This window comes from Eublepharis macularius, chromosome 12, assembly GCF_028583425.1.
Source record: "Eublepharis macularius isolate TG4126 chromosome 12, MPM_Emac_v1.0, whole genome shotgun sequence".
Classification (NCBI taxonomy): Eukaryota; Metazoa; Chordata; class Lepidosauria; order Squamata; family Eublepharidae; genus Eublepharis; species Eublepharis macularius.
The window spans coordinates 65,535,816-65,558,735 of record NC_072801.1 but is presented as its reverse complement, the minus strand read 5'-3'; the positions used below and the strand labels follow the sequence as shown (position 1 = coordinate 65,558,735).

Here is a 22,920-nt window from a genome sequence, read left to right as displayed (position 1 = left end):
TCCGAAGGAAAGAAAAAATCCCAACTTCTCGCGCGAGCTGACGCGAGAGTCTCGCCCGAGTGCTTTGGCCCCGCCCCCTGGTCCCTGTCGGCGGCGGCGGTAGCGGCAGCGGGTTGTCACCTCTTTCCCTTCCCTCTGTCTCTCTCTCTCTCGCCTTCCTTCCCCTCCCCCCCTTCTCTCGCCTTCCTCACCGGCCGCGAGGCAGAGACGAGGAGAAGAGGGCGCGTGCGCGGGAGAGACTGAGAGACGGGGGCGACAGCGGCTGAGAGAAAACCAGAGCGCGCGAGCCCGGCTGAGGGGAGAAGGAGGAGGGGGCCGCGCGCGTGCGCCCCCTGAGAGGCGGAGGAGGGGGGAGGAGGAGGAGCAGGTGACGCGCGCGAGAGAGACCGAAAAAGCGGGAGGGAGGGAGCGGCGGTGTGTGTGTGTTTGGGGGAGGGGGGGAATATGTATGCGCGCGCGCGTTCGCCCGCGCCCGCGCAGGAGAGCGGGGTGAATCTTGGTGGGCGGGGCCGGGACACCTGATGGGGGCGCGGGTGGGCAGGCTGCAGCTGAGGAGACGTGTGTGGGATAGATATTGGAGGAGGGCACCTAGGGAAAACGGCCTGAGGTGATGGCTGGGGCTGCGGGGAGTACTAGGCCTCTTGCAGTGCGTGAAGGAGAGGAATGTTTTGAAGTGTGTGCTGGGGGCAGATGAAAGGGGTAAGGCCTTCTGTAGTCTCCCCACACAGATGTCTTTTCTAGCTATGGGAAAGGGGGGGTTAGGTGAAGCATTTTCCAGTACCCCCTCCCCCAGACATGTCTCTGTGTCTTTGGTGGGAGGGAGGTTTCCAGAAGTGCTGGAAGAGCTGCTTGTGTGTAGTGGTTAAGTGGTTGGGCTGTGGATCAACACTCTGCTGGTTTGAATTCCACTATTGCCCTAAGGTCAGTAAGTGGCATGGTGTAAGCCACTCCTCTCAGCTCCCCAGCTGCATTGTGAGGATAATAATAACACTGATTTTGTCCACTGCTTTGAGTGAGGAACTAATCTGGCTGGAAGAGTGGTATATAAGCACAGTGGCTACTATTATTATGTGATTGGGTTGCCAATCAGAACTCTGCTGGTTTGAATTCCACTATTGCCGTAAGCTCAGTAAGTGGCCTTGAATAAGCCACTCCTCCCAGCTCTTGCTCCCTAGCTGTATTGAGGGGATAATGGTAACATTGACTTTGTTCATTGCTCTGAGTAGAGTGCTACTCTGTTAAGAAGAGCAATATATAAGTACAGGTTATTGTTATGATGTGTAAAAAGTGCAGAGTTAGGCTAGGAGGGCTTGGTGTACTTGAAAAGGAGGAATTGGATGGTGGCTTGGGAAGAGGACGTTTGTGGCTGTCTTGGAGCATGGAAGTCTGTGTGGAGGGGCCTTCTGAGAAGATGCTATAGAGGGTTGAAGCCTCAAGGAAGAAGACAGCTGGGAAGTGTACTTGAGTATGCAGGAAGCATGAATCAAACTGCCTTGGAAAGCAGATGCAGTAGGAATCAAGGAATCCTGGCAGCGGGAGACTTTTGTGCTTGTACCCACGCCCTAGAGCTAAAGGCAGAATAAAAGCTAAGATGCAATAAGTGGAGGTTGAGATCAGCATCTGGAGGCTGGGCATGGGAGAAGTGACTGCTTCGGTGATAGGCACCTATAGATAGTAGATGTTCTAAAGATGAAAAGAAAACAGATGGAATGGGGAGGAGTTAGGAATACGGTGAGGGAGGGAAAAGAAAGGGGGACCCCACTGAGAGATGTGAAGGAACAATTGACTAGGGCTGATTTGGAGGCATATAAGAAGTTGAACAGAATAGTGTTGCCAAAATAAATTTTAAACTTAAGAACTAAATTTTTTAAGAGGGGAGGGGATGGAATCAGGATGTTCGTGATACTGAACTATAAAGTATACTTAAAGAGATCATCAGGTTGTGAGGAATGTTTAATTGCAAATTTAATCAGGTGAGGACTGGGGAGAGAGAGCCTGAGCTGTGGTGGCAGTATAGCCTAGTGAAGGATAAGCAGAGTCCTAGTAGGAGAGTATTTGAGTGGTAGCTGTTAACTGGAAGTAATAAAAAGAGGACTCGGGGGATTTAGTACCTCTTTGCAACCTAAATGTACAATATACCAAGTTCCTATTGCTGGAGGCATCTGAGTTCGGGTTGCTCCATGTTATTTTATCATTCTTCTGTGGGATCTAGTTTTAGGTTAGTAAATTATTGCATAATCTTGATTCATTTCTAGTCTTTGAACAACCATAACCTTAATCTTGGTAAAGAAGGCCTCCATGTCTTCAGGAAATAGAATATAGTGCTCCTTCTGACTACAAGCATCCTTTGCATCCACCAGGTTGACCATCTCAGTCCTTGCCATACTAATTGTTCAATTGCCCAAAAAAATTTCATAATTTTAAATTGGGTCCATCGGTATAAGATTTTATTTAGGTGAACTTTAAAATATTTTTCTCCTTACTCTTGGTTTCTCTACCCTCTCCCTAGTTTCTCAAGTATCCTATTTTTCATTATGGACTGAAGCAACTCCAGCTAAGCTTTATTGGCAAGCAAGAAAAAACAGAGTGTGCGTCTACATTGTAGTTTGCCGGTAGCTAAAGCTCAGAAGAGAGAATCCACAACAGGTATGACTTTATCGGTGCCGTTTTCTGCTGTGCAGTATATTCTGGTTATTGCCTTGCATGCCTTTTAAATCGAATGTATGTGTGGGCCCTTGTGCATCAAGCATCTTTGAAAAGGAGGCAAGTACTGTTCATTTTGAAAGGAGGCCTTTCTAGACTTGCATTGCTGTTTGATTTTTGTAGCTTAATTGTTTTTCTTTAGGTCCAATAGAAGGCAGAACACAAACAGAATTGAAAGCTTGAGCATGCTAAAGTGGCAAGTTTCCCAATATTTGAAAAGGGGTAGCAGGAAGAAGGGGAGAAAAACAACTTTGAGGAGTGGCCGAGAAAGAATGAGTCCAAAGTTATGGTCATTTTAAAACTTCCTACCAGTGAGAACTTGAGCAACGGAAGAAGCCGTCTTCAGGGATGTGTGGATTCTTCTTTCAGGCTTCTCAGATAGAGATACTGGTTAAGCATTTGCTTCGGTTACTTGTATTATAGGGCATTTTGCTTCAGAGGAAAATACTGAAGTAGAGATTGCAACTCTTTAAGATTTTTTAGGCTGTTTGGGACATAAGTTTTTCATTACCTAGGATCATATTTCTCCAATCTTAGAAGGTATTTAGTATTATTTTTCCTCCTTAATAGCATCATCCTGCTTACCTGCTTGCACCAACAACAAAATCAGGGTGGTCTGTACTGTGAACTAAAATTTAAAGTTCTGCACCCTTTATAAATTGCAGAAACTGAGCAAATTAGTGGAGAATGTTCCTTATGCAAACATGTTGTTCTCAGTTGGCTATGATTTGGCTCCTGTGTTTTACAATCTTTTTACAGAGAATAACTTAAGTTTTCCTTGTCTTGTTTTGTTTCCACTCCTACAGTGTAAATGAGTCAGAATGGATCAAGAAGGTGGGGGTGACTTCCAAAAAACCCCTAATTTTCAGTGGAGAAACTACAAGCTCATTGTTGACCCAGTGCTCAAGCGGGCACCCCACAAGATCTATCGCTATGATGGGGTGCATTTCAGCCCTAATGTAAGTGGATAGTACTGGATTTTTATTTTTATGTGGGTGGAGAAAATTTGTAAGATTTCTGTTGAGGAGGATACGATGGTTCCTCTTTGGTTTCAAGATGTAATATTCGTATGCCTTTCAAAGCATCTCTTTTCATATTTGTTACCTAGGTTCTCATATTTTTGTTGTGCAGTGTAGTTCTGTGTGTTCGGGAGTTTGCCATTTCTGAGAAGACTGCAAAGTTGAGGGTAGTATTACTTCAGTTGTTGGATGGGTCAGGTTTAAACCTTATTGTTTCCATCACCTGTTCTGTTGTGCTGACTCCCAGTATTCTCTTTCCATCTTTTGCACCATTTTACACAGAAGCTTTGTACAGCTGTACTAGGCCTGAGGCCTAAAATTCTGACTTGGGGTTTTGAACAATTGTGATTGCCTGTTTGAATTTGAAATATATATATTTTCTCCTGGCCTGGCATTTTTTAAAAATGTTGAACACGCACAGTACTATCAAGGAATGTGACAACTGAGCTCCAGGGGCTGGCAGCCACTAGGAGAAACAGAAAGACAAATTGGCTGAATAGAAGAAGGAGACTTGTGGTTTATGGGCACCTCTTGATGATTGGAGGCCCAGTAGATGAAACACAGAGCTATGAACAAAGGGTTTAGGGCAAGGTATTCTTGAGTTCGTACACTCTTAGGTTTTTGTTCCTTATTAGTTTAGGCCATTCAACCAATCAACTCCCCCACCCTTGAATACATTATATATATACATTATAGGAAGAGTTACAGATATTCCAAGGCGAATTGGAGTAGTTGGGAAGGTCCGTGGAGTTGTGTCCATCAACTGCTTTCTGTTAACAGCAGTGCTTTTCACTAACAGAGAGAACCTCGTCAGCCAGCAGAAAGTTGCAGAGTCATTTGATACAATCTACTGAAATCAACAGGATCTTAAGAGTCTTAACTTCATCTAGATTATGTCTCCTTATGTTATTAGGATATTCATTAGGATAAAAATCTAAAGAATGAATTTATTTGTTTGCTTATTGGGCTTTAGAAACTGTTGTAGAGCATGGAGGAAAAAATGGCAAGAGCGTTGCTTGTATCATGTTGAAAATTGCAGGCCTCCTGGTGAAATCTGGTACCATATTTATTTGAAAGGAAGGTGGCCCCGAATGTAAGATGCCCCCCCTTAAAAAAATTATACACCCAATTTTTTGTACTGGATATAACTGTAATTTGTATGTAAGTATAAGATGAATCTCTTTTATTATTTTGATGGCATACCTGACATACGCTAGTCTTTCATTGGAGTAAATACTGTAGTTTGTCCATAATGGGTTTTTTAGGAAATGGGAAGGTTCAATACATGTCCCCCCCCCACGCACGCACACACAATTTAAATAAGATATTATTTTCCCACAGCCATTAACCTTTTTTGTTTAATAGCAGTAAACAAGCTTTAACGTTACAACCTGTTCTTAATTTAAAGCTATGGTTAAATTTTCCAAAAATACTTGATTCCACTTCAGAATCTGCTCAGAAGTGAGAATGGAGCTTGTAAAAGCAGGCTGTCTTATAGAGGTTGCCCAGCCATGAGCATTTCCCTTTCTTAAATGTTGGCTTGCCTGTGAAGGCATCTTGCATCATTGGCTCTATTGCTTGCTGGTTGCATTTTTTTTCTGAATATATAAAGAATACATGTTTGACCCTGAGTTCTCCTACTAAAATATGCACAAAAGCCAGAATGCTTACATATTAGTGCAGAGAGGGGTGCAAAAGAAGAGAACCACAGCCCCTCCCCTTAAAACAGGAGGGATGGATCTTCTTCAATTCAGTTCCCCCCCCCCACCCCGTCCTTTCTGCATGGTTATGAAGCCAACCTTAGTTTCACTTTCTTGAAGACAGCAAATCAGTTTCTGTTTTGATGTTTCTTTGTTTGAACATTCCCTAAGCAACAGAAGTGGTGGTGACAAAGCGGAACTTCAGCACTGTGTAGAGCATGGGATACAAGGGGGTGGGGGTGATTGATACAGTAACAGTTTGAGATTTGGATTGTTTTTGTTTCTATAATTGGGGTGATTGTGAGGTCCAGCCTTAAAACCCACTTATTTATTTATTTATTTATTTATTTATTCAATTTATATACCGCCCATCCCCAGGGGCTCTGGGCGGTGAACAGTTAAAAACGATAAAAACAAAAACTAAAATCAATATACAAATAATAAAACAAATTAACAAGGTGCAGTGGTGGGGAGAACCTTCCCCACCCCAAAGGTGGGAGGCCGACATGGGGATGGTAGTATTAAAGATACTACCATCCCCACCGTTGCCTATTTTTTTGGCCACGTTTTGGTTAGAAGTGTTTCGTTTTATTTAAACGAGTAGAGTTTATTTCCAAATAGTTCAGGATTGAGATATATGTCGCTGGACTTGAAAGTGGAGATTGGTACATTGGCTAGAGTTCCAAGGGCCATGCACATTCCTTGGCTTGTCTGTGCTGCTGATACCAATGGTCTGTATAGAGCTACGTTATTTCACTAAATGCTTTCAAGAGTTAGGGTTGAATTCAGAGATGCCATTCTGCTCGCAAAAGGAGTCATTTTGTTCACCTTTGGATCTAGTCTTCATAACCCTTACTGTTGTTGTTAATGTGTGGATAACTAAGAGAAAATGTTTGCTAAGTTCTGTTCACGGAGTCTACAACAGACATGAGCTTCAGTTTGGGATACCCAGATTCAAGTCCTGCTTTTCTGTCTGCTGCACTGCATTGGCATATATCATCTTCCCCATGAGCAGCCACCAATATGGCTTTCTTGCTGTGAATGGACATACCACCTGATGCTTGTATTGTGGGAGTGCATTAAAAAGTAGTTTGGCTATGTGCACAAGCTGCTGCTGAAGAAGACAGACAATGCTCACAAGTCGTGTTCTCACAAATCTTCAGCATGGCGGAGTGGCTCTTTCTTTTCCATTACAAAAATCATAGACTATGAACTTCAGAGTGGTGTGGTGGAGAGTGCCCTCAAGTCATGGCTGACTTATGGGCAACCCTAGTGGGGTTTTCTTGGTAAGAGACTAACACGTGGTTTGATATTGCCTGCCTCTGCAACCCTAGTCTTCGTTGGAGGTCTCCCATCCAGTTACTAAACAAGGGTGACCTTGCTTAGTTTCTGATATCTAATGAGATCAGGCTCACTTGGATTATCCAGGTGAGGCTGAACTTCAGAGTATATAATAATAATCAATTGTGTTTTACAGCACCTTGTTTTTCTTCAATTTTTTGTTTTCTTATTTTCCTTCAGCCCTTTTCATGAATTCTAGCATTTATATATTTGCCCCAGATCAGGTTGATCCAAACTGCTTGAATGGCTGCTTTAATTTGGGTATGATCCTTTATGCCTGCGACAGTGTAGAGAATCATAGTGAATGACCAACCACCTCCTCAGAAGTTTTGTAGACCCAACCAAAGAAGGACTGACCTGCAGGACATTTGCTTTTCTGTTGAGGCTTTTTGATTTGTTACTGCTGTCTAATAAATACTTCCGTTCTGAAGGATTCGGGCTATGCCCCTGTGGGTGATGTGCGGGATCCCAGGCACCGGATATGGTCCAAGAACAGAGACCTTTCCCTCCCTGTCCCAAAGTTTAAGGTAGGTTGAACTCACCTGATTGTGTATCCTTCTTTGCTTGCTCGCTAATGTTTCCAGTCCCCCAGATCATATGCATAGTACCATTGCCACAACTGCCTTTCTTGGAGGCCCACTAAAAGTTCAGGAGTGGCTAAGTATACTTGAATGTAGCTGTGTGTCACACTGTAAAAATATTGTCTGAATTTGGTTCTAAATGGTCCTCCTGTGATCCACTTGCTTTTCCAAAGGACTTTCCACAATGGGATAAATCTGAGCAGAAGGGAAGAAGGAAGTAATGGCTTTTGCTTGTTGGGGGAGCTGGCTGTCTAGGGGGTGGGAGGAGGAAGAAGGGTACATGGGGCAAGATGGTCTGATCCTGCCTGTTTTTACCTTAGGGGCTGACAAGTAGCCAGCGTTTCTTTGGAAGTAGAAATCTTCTGTTTTCAAAGAAGAAATTCTCATAGGATGGAGTCTAGGAGCATAGGAGGGGGAAAGGGGGATTTTCCAGGGCTGGAAAAGGCAAATGTCATGTACTTATTTGTTATATTTGTTGATGGTGGTTGCTTTTCTTACACTAATGTGAAATGCCAATTGATAGTACCTGTGCACTTGTAAAACACTTCTCACCCACTTCTCACCCCTTCTGTTTTGGTTGCTGCCACAGCTGGATGAATTCTACGTGGGCCAGATCCCTCTGAAGGAGGTGACCTTTGCCCGGCTCAATGACAACATCAAGGAGCCCTTCCTGGCTGAGATGTGCAAAAAATATGGCGACATTGAGGAGATTGAGATCCTTTACAATCCCAAGAACCGCAAGCACCTGGGCCTGGCCAAGGTGCTCTTCACCAGCACAAGGGGAGCAAAGGAAACCGTCAAGAACCTGCACAACACTTCAGTCATGGGCAACATCATTCACGCCCAGCTTGACATCAAAGGTATTTACTGTCTTGCCTGCTCCTTTGAGCCAGTCCCCTCTTTAGTCTAGTTCCCCTTCTGCCTCGGTTTACATAGTGCCCACTTCTAATACAAGTTTCTTTTTTCCCCTCAGGTCAGCAGCGAATGAAGTACTATGAGCTGATTGTGAATGGTTCCTATACGCCTCAGACTGTCCCCACAGGAGGCAAAATGCTGAACGAAAAGTTCCCAACAGACTCGGTAAGTAGATCCTAAGTTCTCTTGCTTAAATCTTCCAAAGCCATTTATTCCTCGGCCCTTTCCCCATGGTTTACCGGATCTGTTGGCTCTGTCATGCAGAGATCTAGATAGTGTCAGTGAGGCAGGAGGGTAACCTTATTTGGGAGTAGGGGTCTTGAACTAACTGGCCTTCTGGTCATGGACAATTAAATGATTTTGCAGTCAGGTTTCATATTACTGGTTAAATGTTTCACAAGAGGACCCCATGAATGGGTTTTTTAAAGCAGTGCTTGTTGGGTACTGTGCTCCGAACAAGAAAACTAACCATGCTTTCTGCTCCCTTTTCATCCAGCCCTTGCCTGTGTGGCACTGTACTCAGAGGATGCTTTCTAGGCTTCTGCCACCACCTGATTGTTACCATAAAAGCAGTCTGATGGGATCTCCTTTTAGACATCTGCATACTTTGCTTGTGGAGCGCTGTTGATGATTACAGCACTTTACTAAAGTTGCAGGCACTTGTTCTCCACTTGTAACATTAAATGATGATTGTTACTCTAAAGGGGTTGCATTTGAGATAGGCAGCCGACGTGTGCTGCATTTCAGCTGCAGGTGAGAAGGGACTGCATGAGGGCTGAGCCATACCTCTTTCCTTTTACAGTCAGAGTCTCGAAGGCGCCATTCGACTGACTCCTCTTACCTTGGCAATACAATGCCTTCAACGCCTGGCAATGGTACGCCCTGCTCCCAAGACACTCCCTATTCCAGCGGACGGCAAGACACACCTTCTTCTTATGGCCAGTACACACCGCAGTCATCCCAGGGAACTCCATACACCCCTCGGGGAGGAACACCGTATTCCCAGGATTCTGCTTACTCCAGCAGGTAGGGGTTTTTTTCCTGTCCTAAGAATGGGGAGACTGTTTGGGAAAGGGTTTTCTCTTCAGCTAGCCTCTTTGGGGCTAGCTAAGTGGGAGAGGACACTCATGGAGTTGCTGCTTCTTCTTCCTCTCCAAGGCAAGGGACACCAGGCTACTCTACTTACCAGCCGGAGTCAACGTCATACAAATCCCGCCGGCACGAGAACAGTTTTTCAGACTCCTACTCCCGGCGGCATTATTCCTCTTCATCATCTTCATCCTCTTCTTCGTCATCCTCCTCCTCCTCTCACTATCGCAGCAATGACCATCACTACCCACCTTTTAGTCAGCAGTTTGATGGCACCAGTGGCAGTGGTACTGCTACAGTTAGTGGCAGCCGGTACCAGCGCCATTCCTCCACTTCCGAAGGGCGCTCCTCCTCCTCCTCCTCCTCTCATCGCTCCCAGCAAAGAGAGGACTCTGGCTTCCATTCCCGACACAGAGAGCGCTCCCAACGGGATGATACCCCTTCCTCCACTGCCGTCATCACCACTGCTGCCACCTCCACCACTACCACCGCCTCCTCTTCCTCCTCCTCCTCCTCATCCGCTTCTTCATCTGTGGCAACAGTATCGGACAGTGCGCAGTTTCAGAACAGTCACACTTTTGCTCAGCAGAGTGCAGAGCATTTCCCAGCACCCAGTGTGCTCTACCCAACCTATACAGCAACTCCAGAGCCTTTCTCCTTACCTTCTGAACCCCACCCTGTGGACCAAGATTATCGGCTGCTCCCCACAGCCGAGACTTTTGCTGCCAATTCCCTGCCTCCCACAGAATTTCTCGCTCAGGAATCTAAGGAGAACATCAGCCCAGCGATAACAGCGTCTCTCGGGGCTGACGATCGGTCCCACTCTCCTGCCGTGCAGACCTCCCCAGCTCGGTCTGGCTCTCCAGCCCCTGAAACCACCAATGAGAGCGTCCCCTTTGCTCACCACAGCAGCTTGGACTCCCGCATTGAGATGCTGTTGAAAGAGCAGAGATCCAAGTTCTCTTTCCTAAATTCGGACACAGAAGAGGAAGAGGAGGAGAAAGGAGGGCCCCCCAAGGGGGTGGAGCCACATGGGCCCTGTACTCCACCACCACCCCTCCCGGTCAGTTTTGAAGATGTGGTGCCTGCGTTGGACATGGGATCAGGAGCAGAATCCCCCAAAGCAAATGGGCAAGACAAAGTAAGATCGAGGGATTTGGAATCTGCATTTTTTAAAAAAAAATTCCAAAATTTTGGTACTTGAAGAACAAATTAGGGAAAAAGTTACGAGCATGTAAATTGTATGTCTTAAAGGAAGTCAGAAAGATTCAAGGGCGATTTTTTTGTTCCTGCAGATTTAAGAATTTTGTTTTTTTAAATAATGCTTAGAAATGTTGGATGGGAGCAGTCAGTAGTATTTTTGGGGTCCAGCAGGCACAAATGAAGGGCTGTAGAACGAGAATGACCTGACAACAGGCGTTGTCAGTCATCTTGGATATCATCAGATGCTAATTCTAGCTTTTAAAGATTCTCTGCTCAGCTCAGAAGGGCTAGGGACATCGTTGCTTAAAAACTTTGTAAAGGCAGGCCTCCTATTTAGCTATAGTTCTGTGTTTGTCGACACAATAGTAGTGATGCAGATATTTGGAACCCTGTGAATAAAATGCAGTTGGTTGTCAGAGCAAATATGTACCCCAGTTTTTTGAGAGAGACTCAAAACAGCTTAGAGGTAATAATGCAGGTAGGAATGTGTAGCTCTGAAAGAGCTGAGCATGTCCAACGTAACTGAGAAAAGGAGGTGGCATGGGAGCAGAGGAGGCAAAGGGAAGAACAGGAACTATCCACATGATCCCACGTAGCTGCCTTATGTTGAATCAGACCATTGGTCCATCGAAGTCAATATTGTCTGCTCAGATTGGCAGAGGCTGTCCAGGATCTCAAGTCACTTACTGGCAATGCTTGGGGTTGAGGCTTGGACCTTCTGCATGCCAAACAGATGCTCCACCGAGTCACGTTTCTTCCCCAGTTGTAATATCAGGACTGGCCAGGTGAGGGGATGGTTTGTAAGGTGTGGCAATAGGCAACTGGGAGCTGCAGGAAGAGGTTGCTGGATAATACTTAGGGAAGCATGTATCTCACTACCACCATCTGTCTCTCCCTTTTTGTTCCCCAGGCATCTCAGCATTCATCGGGTGAGGACATGGAAATTTCAGATGATGAAGCAGAGGTGGAGCCCCCAACCCCTGTGGCAGGAGTGTCTGAATCGCATTTTTCTGTAATGTCTTCAGCCCTGGGCCACTTACCGCTGGGTGTGTCCTCTTTTACTCAACACCACAGGCCAGAGCCACCACCGCCACCCCCTGCCTATCCTCTACAGCCTCTCATGTCAGTCTCCATTCCCCACCTGACGGGTAAAACCCACTCGCTGTCTGCCTATGGTCAGGTTGGGCCACGGCATGCACACCGCCTGTCAGACTTCAGGGGGCGAGGGGGCGTGGTTGGTGGGGGCCGAGGTGCCCCCCACATCTATGACTTTGTGAACTCAATGGAACTGATGAACCGCTTGGGCAACCAGTGGGGTGGGATGCCCATGTCCTTCCAGATGCAGACACAGATGCTGAGCCGCTTGCAGCAGCTCCGTCAGAGCAAAGGCCAGTTTGAGGACCCTTTCTCCTACCACCGGGAGGCAGCTTCATTCTGCAGTCGGCCTCTCTATGGACATGGCTACCTAATGGACCAGGGAGGGCGTCACTTCCAGAGAGATCAGTTGTTCATGCAGCAGCAGCCATCTGCCATGGGCACTTCAGAGCAACAGCATTCCTCAGAGCAGCCCCCTCTTCCACCCCCGCAGCGCCTCCTTGATTTTCGGGCAGCCCCATGGGGGTACCAGGAGGAAGTGGTGCCACCCCCGCCCCTCCCCAAGGACCCCCATGCCTCAGTGGTGGACAGTGTCCTTGCTACGCTTATGCAGGAGATGAAGAGTATCATGCAGCGGGACCTCAATCGCAAGATGGTGGAGAATGTGGCTTTCAGCACTTTTGACAAGTGGTGGGAGCGCAAGGAGGAGAAAGCCAAGGTAACACAAGGGGGGGGGTGCCAGGATCTCTCATCCCTCTCACGTTTTGGTGCCCAGTAGGTTTGGCGCTTTTTGCTCTTACCTCACAATATGTGCTGCTTCGGAGCATGCTGCTCTTCTTCCCAAGTCCTGAACCCGCCCCCGATCCCTTTTCCTCTGTCTACTGTCACTAATGTCTAGGTGTTGTTATCTGCAGCCTTTCCAAAGTACTGCTAAGCAACCAGCCAAGGAGGAGGAGAAGGATAAAACCAAACTGAAAGACCCTGCCCTGCTGTCCCTGGTTGACTGGGCCAAGAGTGGCGGTACTGGTGGTGGCTTGGAGGGGTTTGGCTTTGGGACCGGCTTTCGAGGAGTTCTCAGGCTCCCATCCTTTAAGGTAAGGCGGTTAGTAGGGTTGCCAAGTCTGGCTTGGGAAATTCCTGGACATTCGGTGGGTGGATTTGAGGAGGGGAGATCAGCAGAAATATGATGCCAGAGTCTGCACTTCGAAGCTACCATTTCCTCCAGAGGATCTAATCTCTGCAGTCCTGGAGATCAGGTGAAATTTGGGAGAACTCCAGGCCCCACCTGGAGGTTGGTACCTCTAACTGTGAGCCAGCTTAGTTTGGTATGCTTCATTCAAGGGGCGCAGGTTGGTTTGTGGTTATTATTTAGAAATTACCATACATTTCTGTTGTATGTAATATTCAAGGCAGTTTGCATCCCTAAATTATCCAAGCAACAAAAAAGCAAATACTATTAAGAATTTAAAACAGATCCAGTTTCAGAAATAATCAAAAGCATTGTAGTTAATTTATGGTTAGCCCAGCCTGTGCTGTGCTTGCACATTATCTTTAGGGAACCATTAAACACTAGCAACAAAGCCTGTTGTGGAAAAAATACAACGGGCTCTAGAAAGGGGAGGGCGGGCAGGCAGACATTCACTCCTCCTCTGACACTGATCCCAGCTGGTGAAGGAGGGGGGTGGGCATTGTCATCTGCTCCATGCCTGATCTGGGCCATGTGACAGGGTGGTGGGCATTGCTACCTGCTCCATGCCTGATACATGGTGGGTAAAGGGAGGGCATTTCCTCCTGTTCTGTGCCTGACTACACGTGGGTGAAGCGGGTCAGGCGTTGCTGCCTGCTCTGCTCCTGATTCCAGCAGGTTGAAGGGGAGGCAGGCCTTGCTGCATGCTTGGCTCCTGACTCCAGCAGGGTGAAGACAGGGTGGGCATTGCTGCCTGCTCAGTGGCTTATTCCGGTAGGTTGAAGAGGGCAGGCACTGCCACCTGCTCTGCTCCTTATCCCAGCTGGGTGAAGGGAAGAAGGGCATTGCCTCCTGCTCTGTGCCTGATCCCAGCCAGGTGAAGGCGCGAGGTGGGCATTGCCATCTGCTCCTCCACTAATACCAACTGGTTTAAGGCAGGGGGGCATTGCCACCTGCTCCACTCCTGATCCCAGTCAGGTGACGAAGGGCAGGTATTGCCATATGAACTCCTGATTCCAGCTGGGTGAAGGGGGGGGAGTTGGCATTGCCACCTTCTCCGCTCCTAATGCCTGCTGGGTTAAGGCAGTAGGTGGGCAAAGCCACCTACTCTGCTTCTGATCCCAGCTGGGTGAAGGGGGGTTGGCATTGCCACCTTCTCCACTCCTAATACGAGCTGTGTTAAGGTCAGGGGTGGCATTGCCCCCTGCTCTGCTCCTAATAACAGCTGTGTTAAGGTGAGAGGGGAAATTCCACCTACTCTACTCCTAATACCAGCTGGGTTAAAGCGGGCAGTGGGCATTGCCACCTGTTCTGCTCCTTATACCAGCTGGGTTATGGCAAGGGATGGGCATTGCCACCTGCTCCGCTCCTAATACCAGCTGGGTTAAGGCGGGGAGAGGGCATTGCCACCTGCTCCTCCTAATACCAGCTCAGTTAAGACAGGGGGCAGGCATTGCCAACTGCTCTGCTCCTGATCCCAGCTGGTTCAAAGGGGACGCAGGCATTACCACCTGCTCTGCTGCTGATACTAGCTGGGTTAAGGCGAGGGCTAGGTATTACCACCTGCTCTACTCCTAACACCAACTGGGTTAAGGCAGAGATGGGCATAGCCACCTGCTCTGCTCCTAATACCAGCTTGGTTAAGATGGGGGGCGGGCATTGTCAACTGCTCTGCTCCTGATCCCAGTGGTTCAAAGGGGGGCAGACATTGCCACCTGCTCTGCTCCTAATACCAACTGGGTTAAGGCGGGGAGCGCCGTTGCCATCTGCTCCATTCCTAATACCAGCTGGGTGAAGGCAGAAGGCTGGCATTGCCACCTGCTCCCATCCTGCTCCCAGCCTGGGCTTCCCACCATGGCACGTTTTCTGGAGGGACATGGTGCCTTGCCTAGGCTTCCCTCCATGGCAGCGCCCTCTGGTGGTGCACCAGGGTATAAAGTGAGTTGTCTGAACTACACGTACTCAATTATATAGTAAGATAGGACAGCATGTAACTGTGTGATCTTGCAAATGGAAGGCGTGCATGTCACTGCAGCTGCCCAGCTCCACTCCATGCGCAGCCCTTGTTGAGATGTGGAGCAGAATGAGGTTGCAGTGTGGATTGTGCCATGGGGTTAGAGGTAGACTTGCCAGGTGCCCCGCCTATGGCAGACAATATCCCAGCGATTCATGCCTCTGCCTGCCAATCTCCAGCTGATCAGAGGGTGGAGACAGACCAGGGAAATGGGCTCACACTCCCCCCCCAGCCAATGACTGGCCCCGTCACTTCTGATGTGAGATAATCGGCCTGGTGCGACACCATTGCTTCTAGATTGCACTGGAAGTGACATCATTGGCCTGGGAAGCTCGTGCACATGCGCGCACTAGGGAGACAGGTTAAGTAACCACCCCCGCCACCTCTGGCTGGTTGCCAGGGGGACCTGGCAATCTCGAGGCAGGGGTCATCCTCCTTAATCAGGCAAAGGCACTGGTTTCAATATTTCCTTGAAGTAAGCTGCTCACTTTCTGAGTATGTCTCATTGCAAGAAACTCACAGCATTGCTGGTTGCAGGTGAAAAGGAAAGAGCCGTCTGAAATCTCTGAGGACAGTGAGGTGAAACAGCCCCGCCCATCTACTCCTGCTGAAGAGGATGAGGAGGGTAAATTATTTCATCCCTCACATTTGAGTATGCTTTTAAATGTCCGTGATGGAGCCAACAATATTTTTTTCTTTTCAATTTTGCAGACAAAGAGTCCTCCCAGATGCCCAAAGTGTCCAAGAGGGATGATGAGCGGATCAAGGGCCCGGGAAAACGGCGGAAACTTTTCTGCCTGGACAGTGAAGGAGAGGAAGCATCTGAGGATTCATCTTCTGAGAAGGTGAGTTGATCACTTTTTGGCCATGCCTTCCAGCGTTAAAACTAAGGTGTGCACTGAAAAACTTTTTGTTACTGTTTCAAATCCAGAGTTTCTGAATGAACTCTTTCCGTTATTGATTTGTTTCGGGTGGGCTGTTGCCAGTTGGATCTAATCCATTGGGGGGGGGGGTTGTTGTCATACATTTTGACCCCATTGCGCATGCAAGGTGAGTGATGGCTGCGCATGCACAGATTCACGCTGTCCTTTTCAAGCGGAGTTGGGGAAACAGGGCTCTGGAGCAGTTCTTTTTGCACTTTATGGCACTAGAATTACACAGAACACTGTCCTCCCTCTAAATCATTGACCTACCAAGATTTTTCCTTAATTACACACAACACAACAATGGAGCCCAAATAAGGAGACACTTGGAAGGCACAAACTAGAGTGGGAAACTGGTTGGCAAAGCAGTAAAGGCATTGCGGTAGTGACCTTGCAGCACCCCAGTAGGAGAGCACCCCCACCAGTGCAGCGCAGCAATGTGACGGGGTGGTGGGCATTGCTATCTGCTCCATGCCTGATACATGGTGGGTAAAGGGAGGGCATTTCCTCCTGTTCTGTGCATTAAATGAAAATCCCGTTTTTACCTATCCCCGTATTCCAAACCTGATAGGCAGGGAGGGGTCATGCTCCTAGGGACTGATAGGCAGGGAGACTGTGCCGTTGCCAGGGTAGCCCCAAAGAAAAGGATGCACCTTCCCCTCCTCCCCTCCAACAGAGTTAAATTGAAGGAACGTTTCTGAAGTCAGTGGGTTGGGGGGAGGGGGCTGGTGCTCCTCCCCTTTCAATGACCTGATTGACAGGGAGACAATGCCATTGCTTGAGAATCACTGGACAAAAAACGCCCTCATGCATCCCATGCATATTCTCCTTCCCGCCAGGTAAGTTAATTGGTATAACGCTAAAGGCTCAGTCTCTTCCTTTGGAATCCGATTGGTGGGTAGAGTTGCTAATTAAGGCAAACAGGATGCTGCCACTGGCCCAGTGCCTCTCCTGTTTTGGGAGAGAGGGCACATTACAGCGTCTTTGCCTGAATTGGGTCCACTGTTCCAGAAGCTGTTTCATTTTGCCTACCCCTTATTAAAACTACCCAAATCCAGCTGAGATTTGCAGCCAGTATTCTATATAGATAAGGACTCTGCTCCTGCCCACTCCGCTGGCCAACTCCAAAACTTGCTGCAGTCGCAATATTTAAGAGTAGTTTGAATACTGATTGAGCAGTTTTGCTAGTCTTCCTGCCCACTCCACTGTTATGCAATGTAAAAATTCAAGTCCACATGCCTTGGTTTGTTGAAAGAGCCAGTGTTTGTAAAACTGTTTATGACTATGTTCTCAGGAGGAAGAAGAGGAAGATCGGCGAAGGGAAGAGGCAGAAGGTGCCAGGGAACGCAGGACAAAAGGCAAGGAATCAGAAGGTATTTCCCAGTTGATGATGAAGTGCATGAGGCAGTCACTGCTCAGAATTGATTAAGTAGCAATGTGAATGAAAGATGATTGGTTTGTGAAGCAAACATAATTTGCAAGAATTTAATCGGTCAGCTATATTTAGGTAATACTCAGCCCTGGCCATGGGGGTCAGGGGAGGAGAACAAGAATGTACCCTAACCTGGTCACCTCTGAGAATACTAACTATACTCAAACAGTAGTGCAGTGCTGGATTTGGCTGCATGTTGGCTTAGTTTGCAAGATTGATATACCAGATAAAATACAGCAGTTGATCACATAGTCTGCTCTGTGCATGGTGGACTTGGACCATTTCAAATGATGTTTCACTATGTGGATGGGCAGTGATGATGAGGGCAGGTCAGACATGCTAAGTAAGTGGAAAAGTAAAATGCACTCCTTCTGGGCCTGGCTCCTGACAAGTTGTGGATTAACATGGATCCATCTGGCCCAGTACGGGTTTTGTACAAATAATTTCACCTGTGGTAAATTCCCTTTACCAGTGTCTCATTTTTTTAACTGGGGATTTCCCCCTCCATCTTCAGGCGTATGTTCACTTCCCTGTTAAGGATTCATCTAACTGAAGAAATACTAGTTGATACTATTTTTTTCACATGAATATGTATTTCTTGCATCCGGCATCATCTCCGAAGATGCATTCCATCTATGTGTGACAAAGATTAGAGGCACATTTTCAGTCAGTAAAAATTAACTGGCGGGTCATCTCTGTGTTTTACCCATATCTGCTGATGCAAGCAGTGGGTTGGATCTGAGTTTCCACAGACACAAGGTCCTCTGCCCAAGGAGAAGGATTTTCCTAGTTCTCCCCTCCTATGGCACTCCAACATGCCCCTCTCCTGTAGCTGCTGCCTCAGAAGTGCTGGATCCAAGCCAATACCTCCTCTGTTTTCACTTCATGTTGTGATTGTTCAGAACAATCCTCTGCCACATAATTAGCCAAACTTCAGCCATTCATTGTTCAGTGTGCTTCAAACAAATCTCTTAAAATCAGCATCTAGGAACAGAAGAAACTGTTGGAATAGGAGGAAGATTAACCTATTGGTCAAATAAACCTTAAGCAAAAGCGTGGCCGAATAAAAAAAAAATTAGCGCAGCAATTCCAGGTGCAAGTTGACCAGCTGTGGGAAGAGAGTTCCATAGCTTTGCTTTCTATGTTTCGTCCTGAAGGTTTTGAACCTTCTTCCAAGGCATCAGTGCTGTATGACATGCGTCGCAGTAGTATGACATGGATGTCATGTGGCAGGTTTACTGTGTGGCTGTAGCCAAGGCACTCTAAATTCAGCACATATATATGTGTTGAGCGGATGTGTGTAATTCCTCCTAGCATAATTTTTCCACTTCATGTTTTGCATAATTCTGATTTCTCCTGGTTACTGAAGTGCTGATTTTAACCACTGGAAGTCTTGCTCATGTAACTCTTTAGCTTCTTGTTGGTCCCTGGCAGGTAGATCCCCCAAGTTCTCCACAGAAACCACGCAGGTGTATTGGTTGAAGTAACTTTATTAGTGATCCATCAAGTTCAAGGGGCTCAGACAACTGTATTGGCAGAAGTGACGTAAATGGGGTTGGTGGTGTTAGTGATAGGGAAGATTCCCACCCTCAGGACAGTGACCGTTAAAGTTCTGGCACGAAGGAGCCAGGGTTGAAGGGGAGAAGATGGGTTTAGGCTAGACAGAGCAAAGAATGAAATCATCTCCGTTCCCAAGAAGGATACATCTCGAGCCAGCCGCAGCCGGCATTCAAGGACACTTGCTCGAAGCGGCAGGGAAAAAGAAAGTAAATGCCTGCAAGATAATCGACTGGCTTCGCATCAATAAGAAACTTCCCATGCCCTCAGAGGATCAGTACATAACACAGAATACATTCATGGCAGATATGCAGGCAGGCATATATGACACCTCTTGAGATTTCATCATGTGTTGGCCATATATTTTCATCCATAACTTTGGAACCATGGGAACTAGAAACATACCCCTGACTTAAATGAAAGCTGAGGTGGGTGCTTGGAAAACAAAATTATGGGGCCAGGCTGTTGTGGAATCTCACAGTTAACTCAGCCCAAATTGTAATTCTTCCCCTTTTTCCAGATGAAGCTGACAGCGATGGTTCCTCCAAGTATTCTCTTTACGAAGAGTCCGATGAGGACAGCGACAGCACTTCTGACTCTGAGAGCAGCTCTTCATCCTCGTCTTCCTCGTCTACCTCCTCCTCATCAGATGAGGAGGAGGCTGAGAGTATGGAGGAAATGGATGACTCTGTCATGGTCAGTTCTATGAAGCCACTGCTGGGCCCAGAAGAGAGAGCACAGCAAGCAACTGATGCTGAGCTGGCCAGGAAGAAACCAGAAGCTGGAGGGATCCAAGGTGAGATACGTAGCCTGCAGAAGAGCCACATAAGCATTGCCGGAACAGGTGGGAGTGACGGCAACTGGAGACTTCACAGTTGCTGAACTTTGAAGGCCTCAGAGAATTGTAGTGTTTGCACTGGCTAGCTCCAGAAACAAAAGGCTTTTTATAAACTGGGCTTTTACTTAGCTGAGGAAATCTTGGTTGATTAATATGAGTTCTCCCAGATTAAGAACATTAAGATCATGCTTGATAGGATGCTCATTATCTAATACCCAAAGATGTATATATTTTGCTTCAAAACTATGAGTTGCCAAACTATCCGTTCTGAAGCAAAATACCCATTCCCTTGGCTATTGGAATGGTGTGTGCCATAGAATCATCTTAGAAGAGGCATTCCTTCCCTTGTATGTGAGAAGGGGAATGCCTTCAACATTTTCTGTCAGCTCTTGTATTGATAATAACTTCTTTGAAAAATCCTGCTTCCCAGTTAATTAGGGGACACCCTTCCTGTTGGTAGTGTTTTTAGTAGACAAATAGAGCGGACTGAATGTTGCAGCCTTTGTTGTAGAGCGCTTGCTTGGCCATGCAGTGGGTTCCAGGTTCAGTCTCTGGCGCACCTAATTACGGTGCCTCACAGTAGCTGGGAATGGCTCTTCATGTGAATGAATCAAACTGCTTTATACTAAGGCAGACCAGAGGTCCATCTGGCACAGTGGGGCTTGAGGCTCTCAGGCAGAGGCTCTGTTACAGGAGACTTCTCCCTCTGAGGCAGAGGACATCTTGGTGGGATCTCCCAAGATGTCCTCCATTCCTCAGAGGAGAAGGACTCTCCATGGTGAGTATCCAATGGTCCCTTTTTGAGATGGCTGTGACTTTTCTACTGTCGGGGTGTCTGCTCCGTCAGTGAGCTGTGCCCCATTCTTAACCCAGTTGACCAAAGTGACGGATCAGATGAGTATGGAATGAAAGGTTTTAGAAGTCAGAGTTTCTCTAAACAGAATCTCAAGAACAAAACTGATCCATCCACTCTATATATCTAATACCCAGTTTATCTCACTGACACAGGCCTTGTGGTAGAGGAGAAACCTGCTCCTCTGGAGGACAGCAAACCAGTCCCACCACCAGAGGATGTTGGAACAGTATCGAGACCAGAAGAGCGGCCTTCCTCACCTATTCCACTCCTGCCTCCACCCAAGAAACGCCGGAAAACAGTCTCCTTCTCTACTCCTGGTGAGGATGACTCAACCAAAGGGGCCTTGGAGAAGCTGCCTGACTTGGCTGCCCCAGCTCTTCTTCCTCCACCTCCTCCTCCTCCTGCCCCCACAGAGGAAGCACAACTCCCATTAGTGCCTGTGGAACCCACACTACCACCCCAAGTGTCCTTAACCTCAGATGCCCCAAGTCCAGTTCCTTGCTCCCTGCCTTCTGCAACGTTCCCCACCAGGCCTGTGGTTCCTGCCAGTCGGAAGCGGGAGCCCCCAAAAGCCAGCCAAAGAACAATCAGCAACCTTCCTGCTGACCACGCCTCCCTGGTGAAATGTTGGTCAGATGAGCTGCTGCCAGCTGGCCGGTCCCGAAACCGCTCTCGATCTCGTAGCTCAGAAGCCCTGCGGGTACTGCAGGCCCCAGAAGAGGACAAGCTGCGCATGCGTGAACGAATGGGTGCCTCCTCACTGCTAGAGCTGGCAAATCAACCTGACCTGGCTGTGCTGGCGGATGTGGCTCTCAAGATGCCTCCTGGTGCAGGCAGCGAAGACTCTGAGGCGACAGAGACCTCTGATGAGGCTGAGGAGCCCAAGGCCTCGCTGCCTCCTGCACAGTCCCTTGAAGTCAGCAGCATTCTCTTGGAGCACAACTATGCTATGGCTGTCCGTGCAGCACCAGTGACTGTTTCCCGCAAGCCGGATGATGCACCTTTGCTGGGCTCTGCTAACCTGTTGCTGGTGGATTTGTATAGTGAGCCCATGAGTGAGGTCTTGGAGGCTCCCGAGGAGGTGGTGGCAGATGCCAGTGAGATCAAAGCCGAACCAGATGTGGGTGACCTTCTTACGCTGCCCCCACCACCTTCCCTGCCAGCTGAGAAGCCAAAGGCAGCTGTCTTGGAGCAGCAGCAAGCCAAAAAGCCTCCTCACTGGCTCAAGGAAGAGGCCATAAAGGACTTGGGGGCATTGCCTTTTGGACCTGAGGATCTGTTTCCTTCAGAGAGTGAGGAGGATGAGGAAGAAGATGAAGAAAGTGCTGACAGCAGTGACGAAGGGGAGATTCGCAGGAGATCTCTCCGCTCCCACTCATACAAGCCCAGCACAGCACAGCCCCCTCCGCCACCTCCTTCCTTTGAGACACGAAGTGAGTTTGAGCAAATGACCATCTTGTATGACATCTGGAACTCGGGGCTGGATCTGGAGGACATGAAGTACCTGCGGCTGACGTACGAGCGCCTGCTGCATGAGGACAACAGCACGGACTGGCTGAATGATACCCACTGGGTCCACCACACCAATATCCTTGTGGTTCACATTTGTCCTATGAGTTCACATTTTTTTTATGATCCTATGTTCCCCCGAAGAATCCTGGGAGTTGTAGTTTGTGAGGGTCTAAAGATTCTGATTATGATCCTAGGGTTTCTCTCCTCCCCTTGCTATTATTCTCTGGCCAAGAGGGGATGGTTATTAGTTGCTTAGATATGTCCTGGCACTTTTCATCCTTCCTGTCAATGATTGGGAAAGGGATCATAGCATGCTAAAGTCCTGCCAGTTAATTCAAAAGGTCCAAATCTACCAAGAGGCAGTGCCACATTCTGTGCACAAATGCCTCAAATCCAAGTACAAGATGACATTGTGAAAATTAAGCTTCTCCCTCTGAGGTGGAGGATATCTTGGTGATTCCCACCATCCAGTCAGGGAGGCAGGAAGTTGATCTTTTTCCTTCCTCTTCCTTTGATGTGTGTGGGACCACCCTCTCTCTCCTCAGTTCTGTTCCTGCCTCCGGGGAGAGCAGTTCTTTAGTATGCTAGCTCTGCTGCCTTTTCTTACTGGTTTTCTCTACTTGTTAGCTTCTGACTTCTGCTTCAGAACTCTTTGATCTTTAAAAGTCTCCTTCTCCAGTTCCTTCTGCTGTTTCCCCTCCTACTAGGGAAGTTTAGAGAAGAGGCCTATGGCCTCATGTGAGTTATCAGACTTGGAGGACAGTTTCATGGAGAAGGTGATGGGCTGTTCCCAAGGAGCTGTCCTTCCGGTGGCGGGAACGAGCCTAGCCGGCACCAGCATGCCTCTCCGGCTTGCAAGGCTCTCTGGCGAGGAACTGATGTGGACGGAGACTCAGCCTTCCAAACAGCCCCATCTGTCTCAGAGGGAACCCATGAAAGCTACGCGCCACAGTCAA

At 47.8% G+C, this 22,920-nt stretch overlaps 1 protein-coding gene across 4 annotated transcripts in view; it reads left to right on the top strand.

Annotated features, from left to right (window-relative positions):
- The first annotated feature begins 95 nt into the window (after positions 1-95).
- Positions 96-22,920, top strand: part of SETD1A (SET domain containing 1A, histone lysine methyltransferase) — a 41,238-nt gene continuing 18,413 nt past the window's right edge. For 3 of the 4 annotated variants that reach the window (XR_008597961.1, XM_054992982.1, XM_054992980.1), the window contains exons 1-15: positions 96-367; positions 2,510-2,646; positions 3,510-3,662; positions 7,195-7,290; positions 7,934-8,204; positions 8,318-8,424; positions 9,062-9,285; positions 9,418-10,489; positions 11,462-12,364; positions 12,561-12,740; positions 15,384-15,471; positions 15,558-15,691; positions 17,064-17,142; positions 19,279-19,554; positions 20,605-22,038. Coding sequence is in view for 3 of the 4 variants with exons in the window: in XM_054992982.1 (XP_054848957.1) it covers positions 3,525-3,662; positions 7,195-7,290; positions 7,934-8,204; positions 8,318-8,424; positions 9,062-9,285; positions 9,418-10,489; positions 11,462-12,364; positions 12,561-12,740; positions 15,384-15,471; positions 15,558-15,691; positions 17,064-17,142; positions 19,279-19,554; positions 20,605-22,038 (5,002 nt within the window). In the remaining variant the exon portion in view is untranslated. Of the gene's footprint in view, positions 368-2,500; positions 2,647-3,509; positions 3,663-7,194; positions 7,291-7,933; positions 8,205-8,317; positions 8,425-9,061; positions 9,286-9,417; positions 10,490-11,461; positions 12,365-12,560; positions 12,741-15,383; positions 15,472-15,557; positions 15,692-17,063; positions 17,143-19,278; positions 19,555-20,604; positions 22,039-22,920 lie in introns of those variants that run through there. The other variant, XM_054992981.1, reaches the window with a different exon arrangement.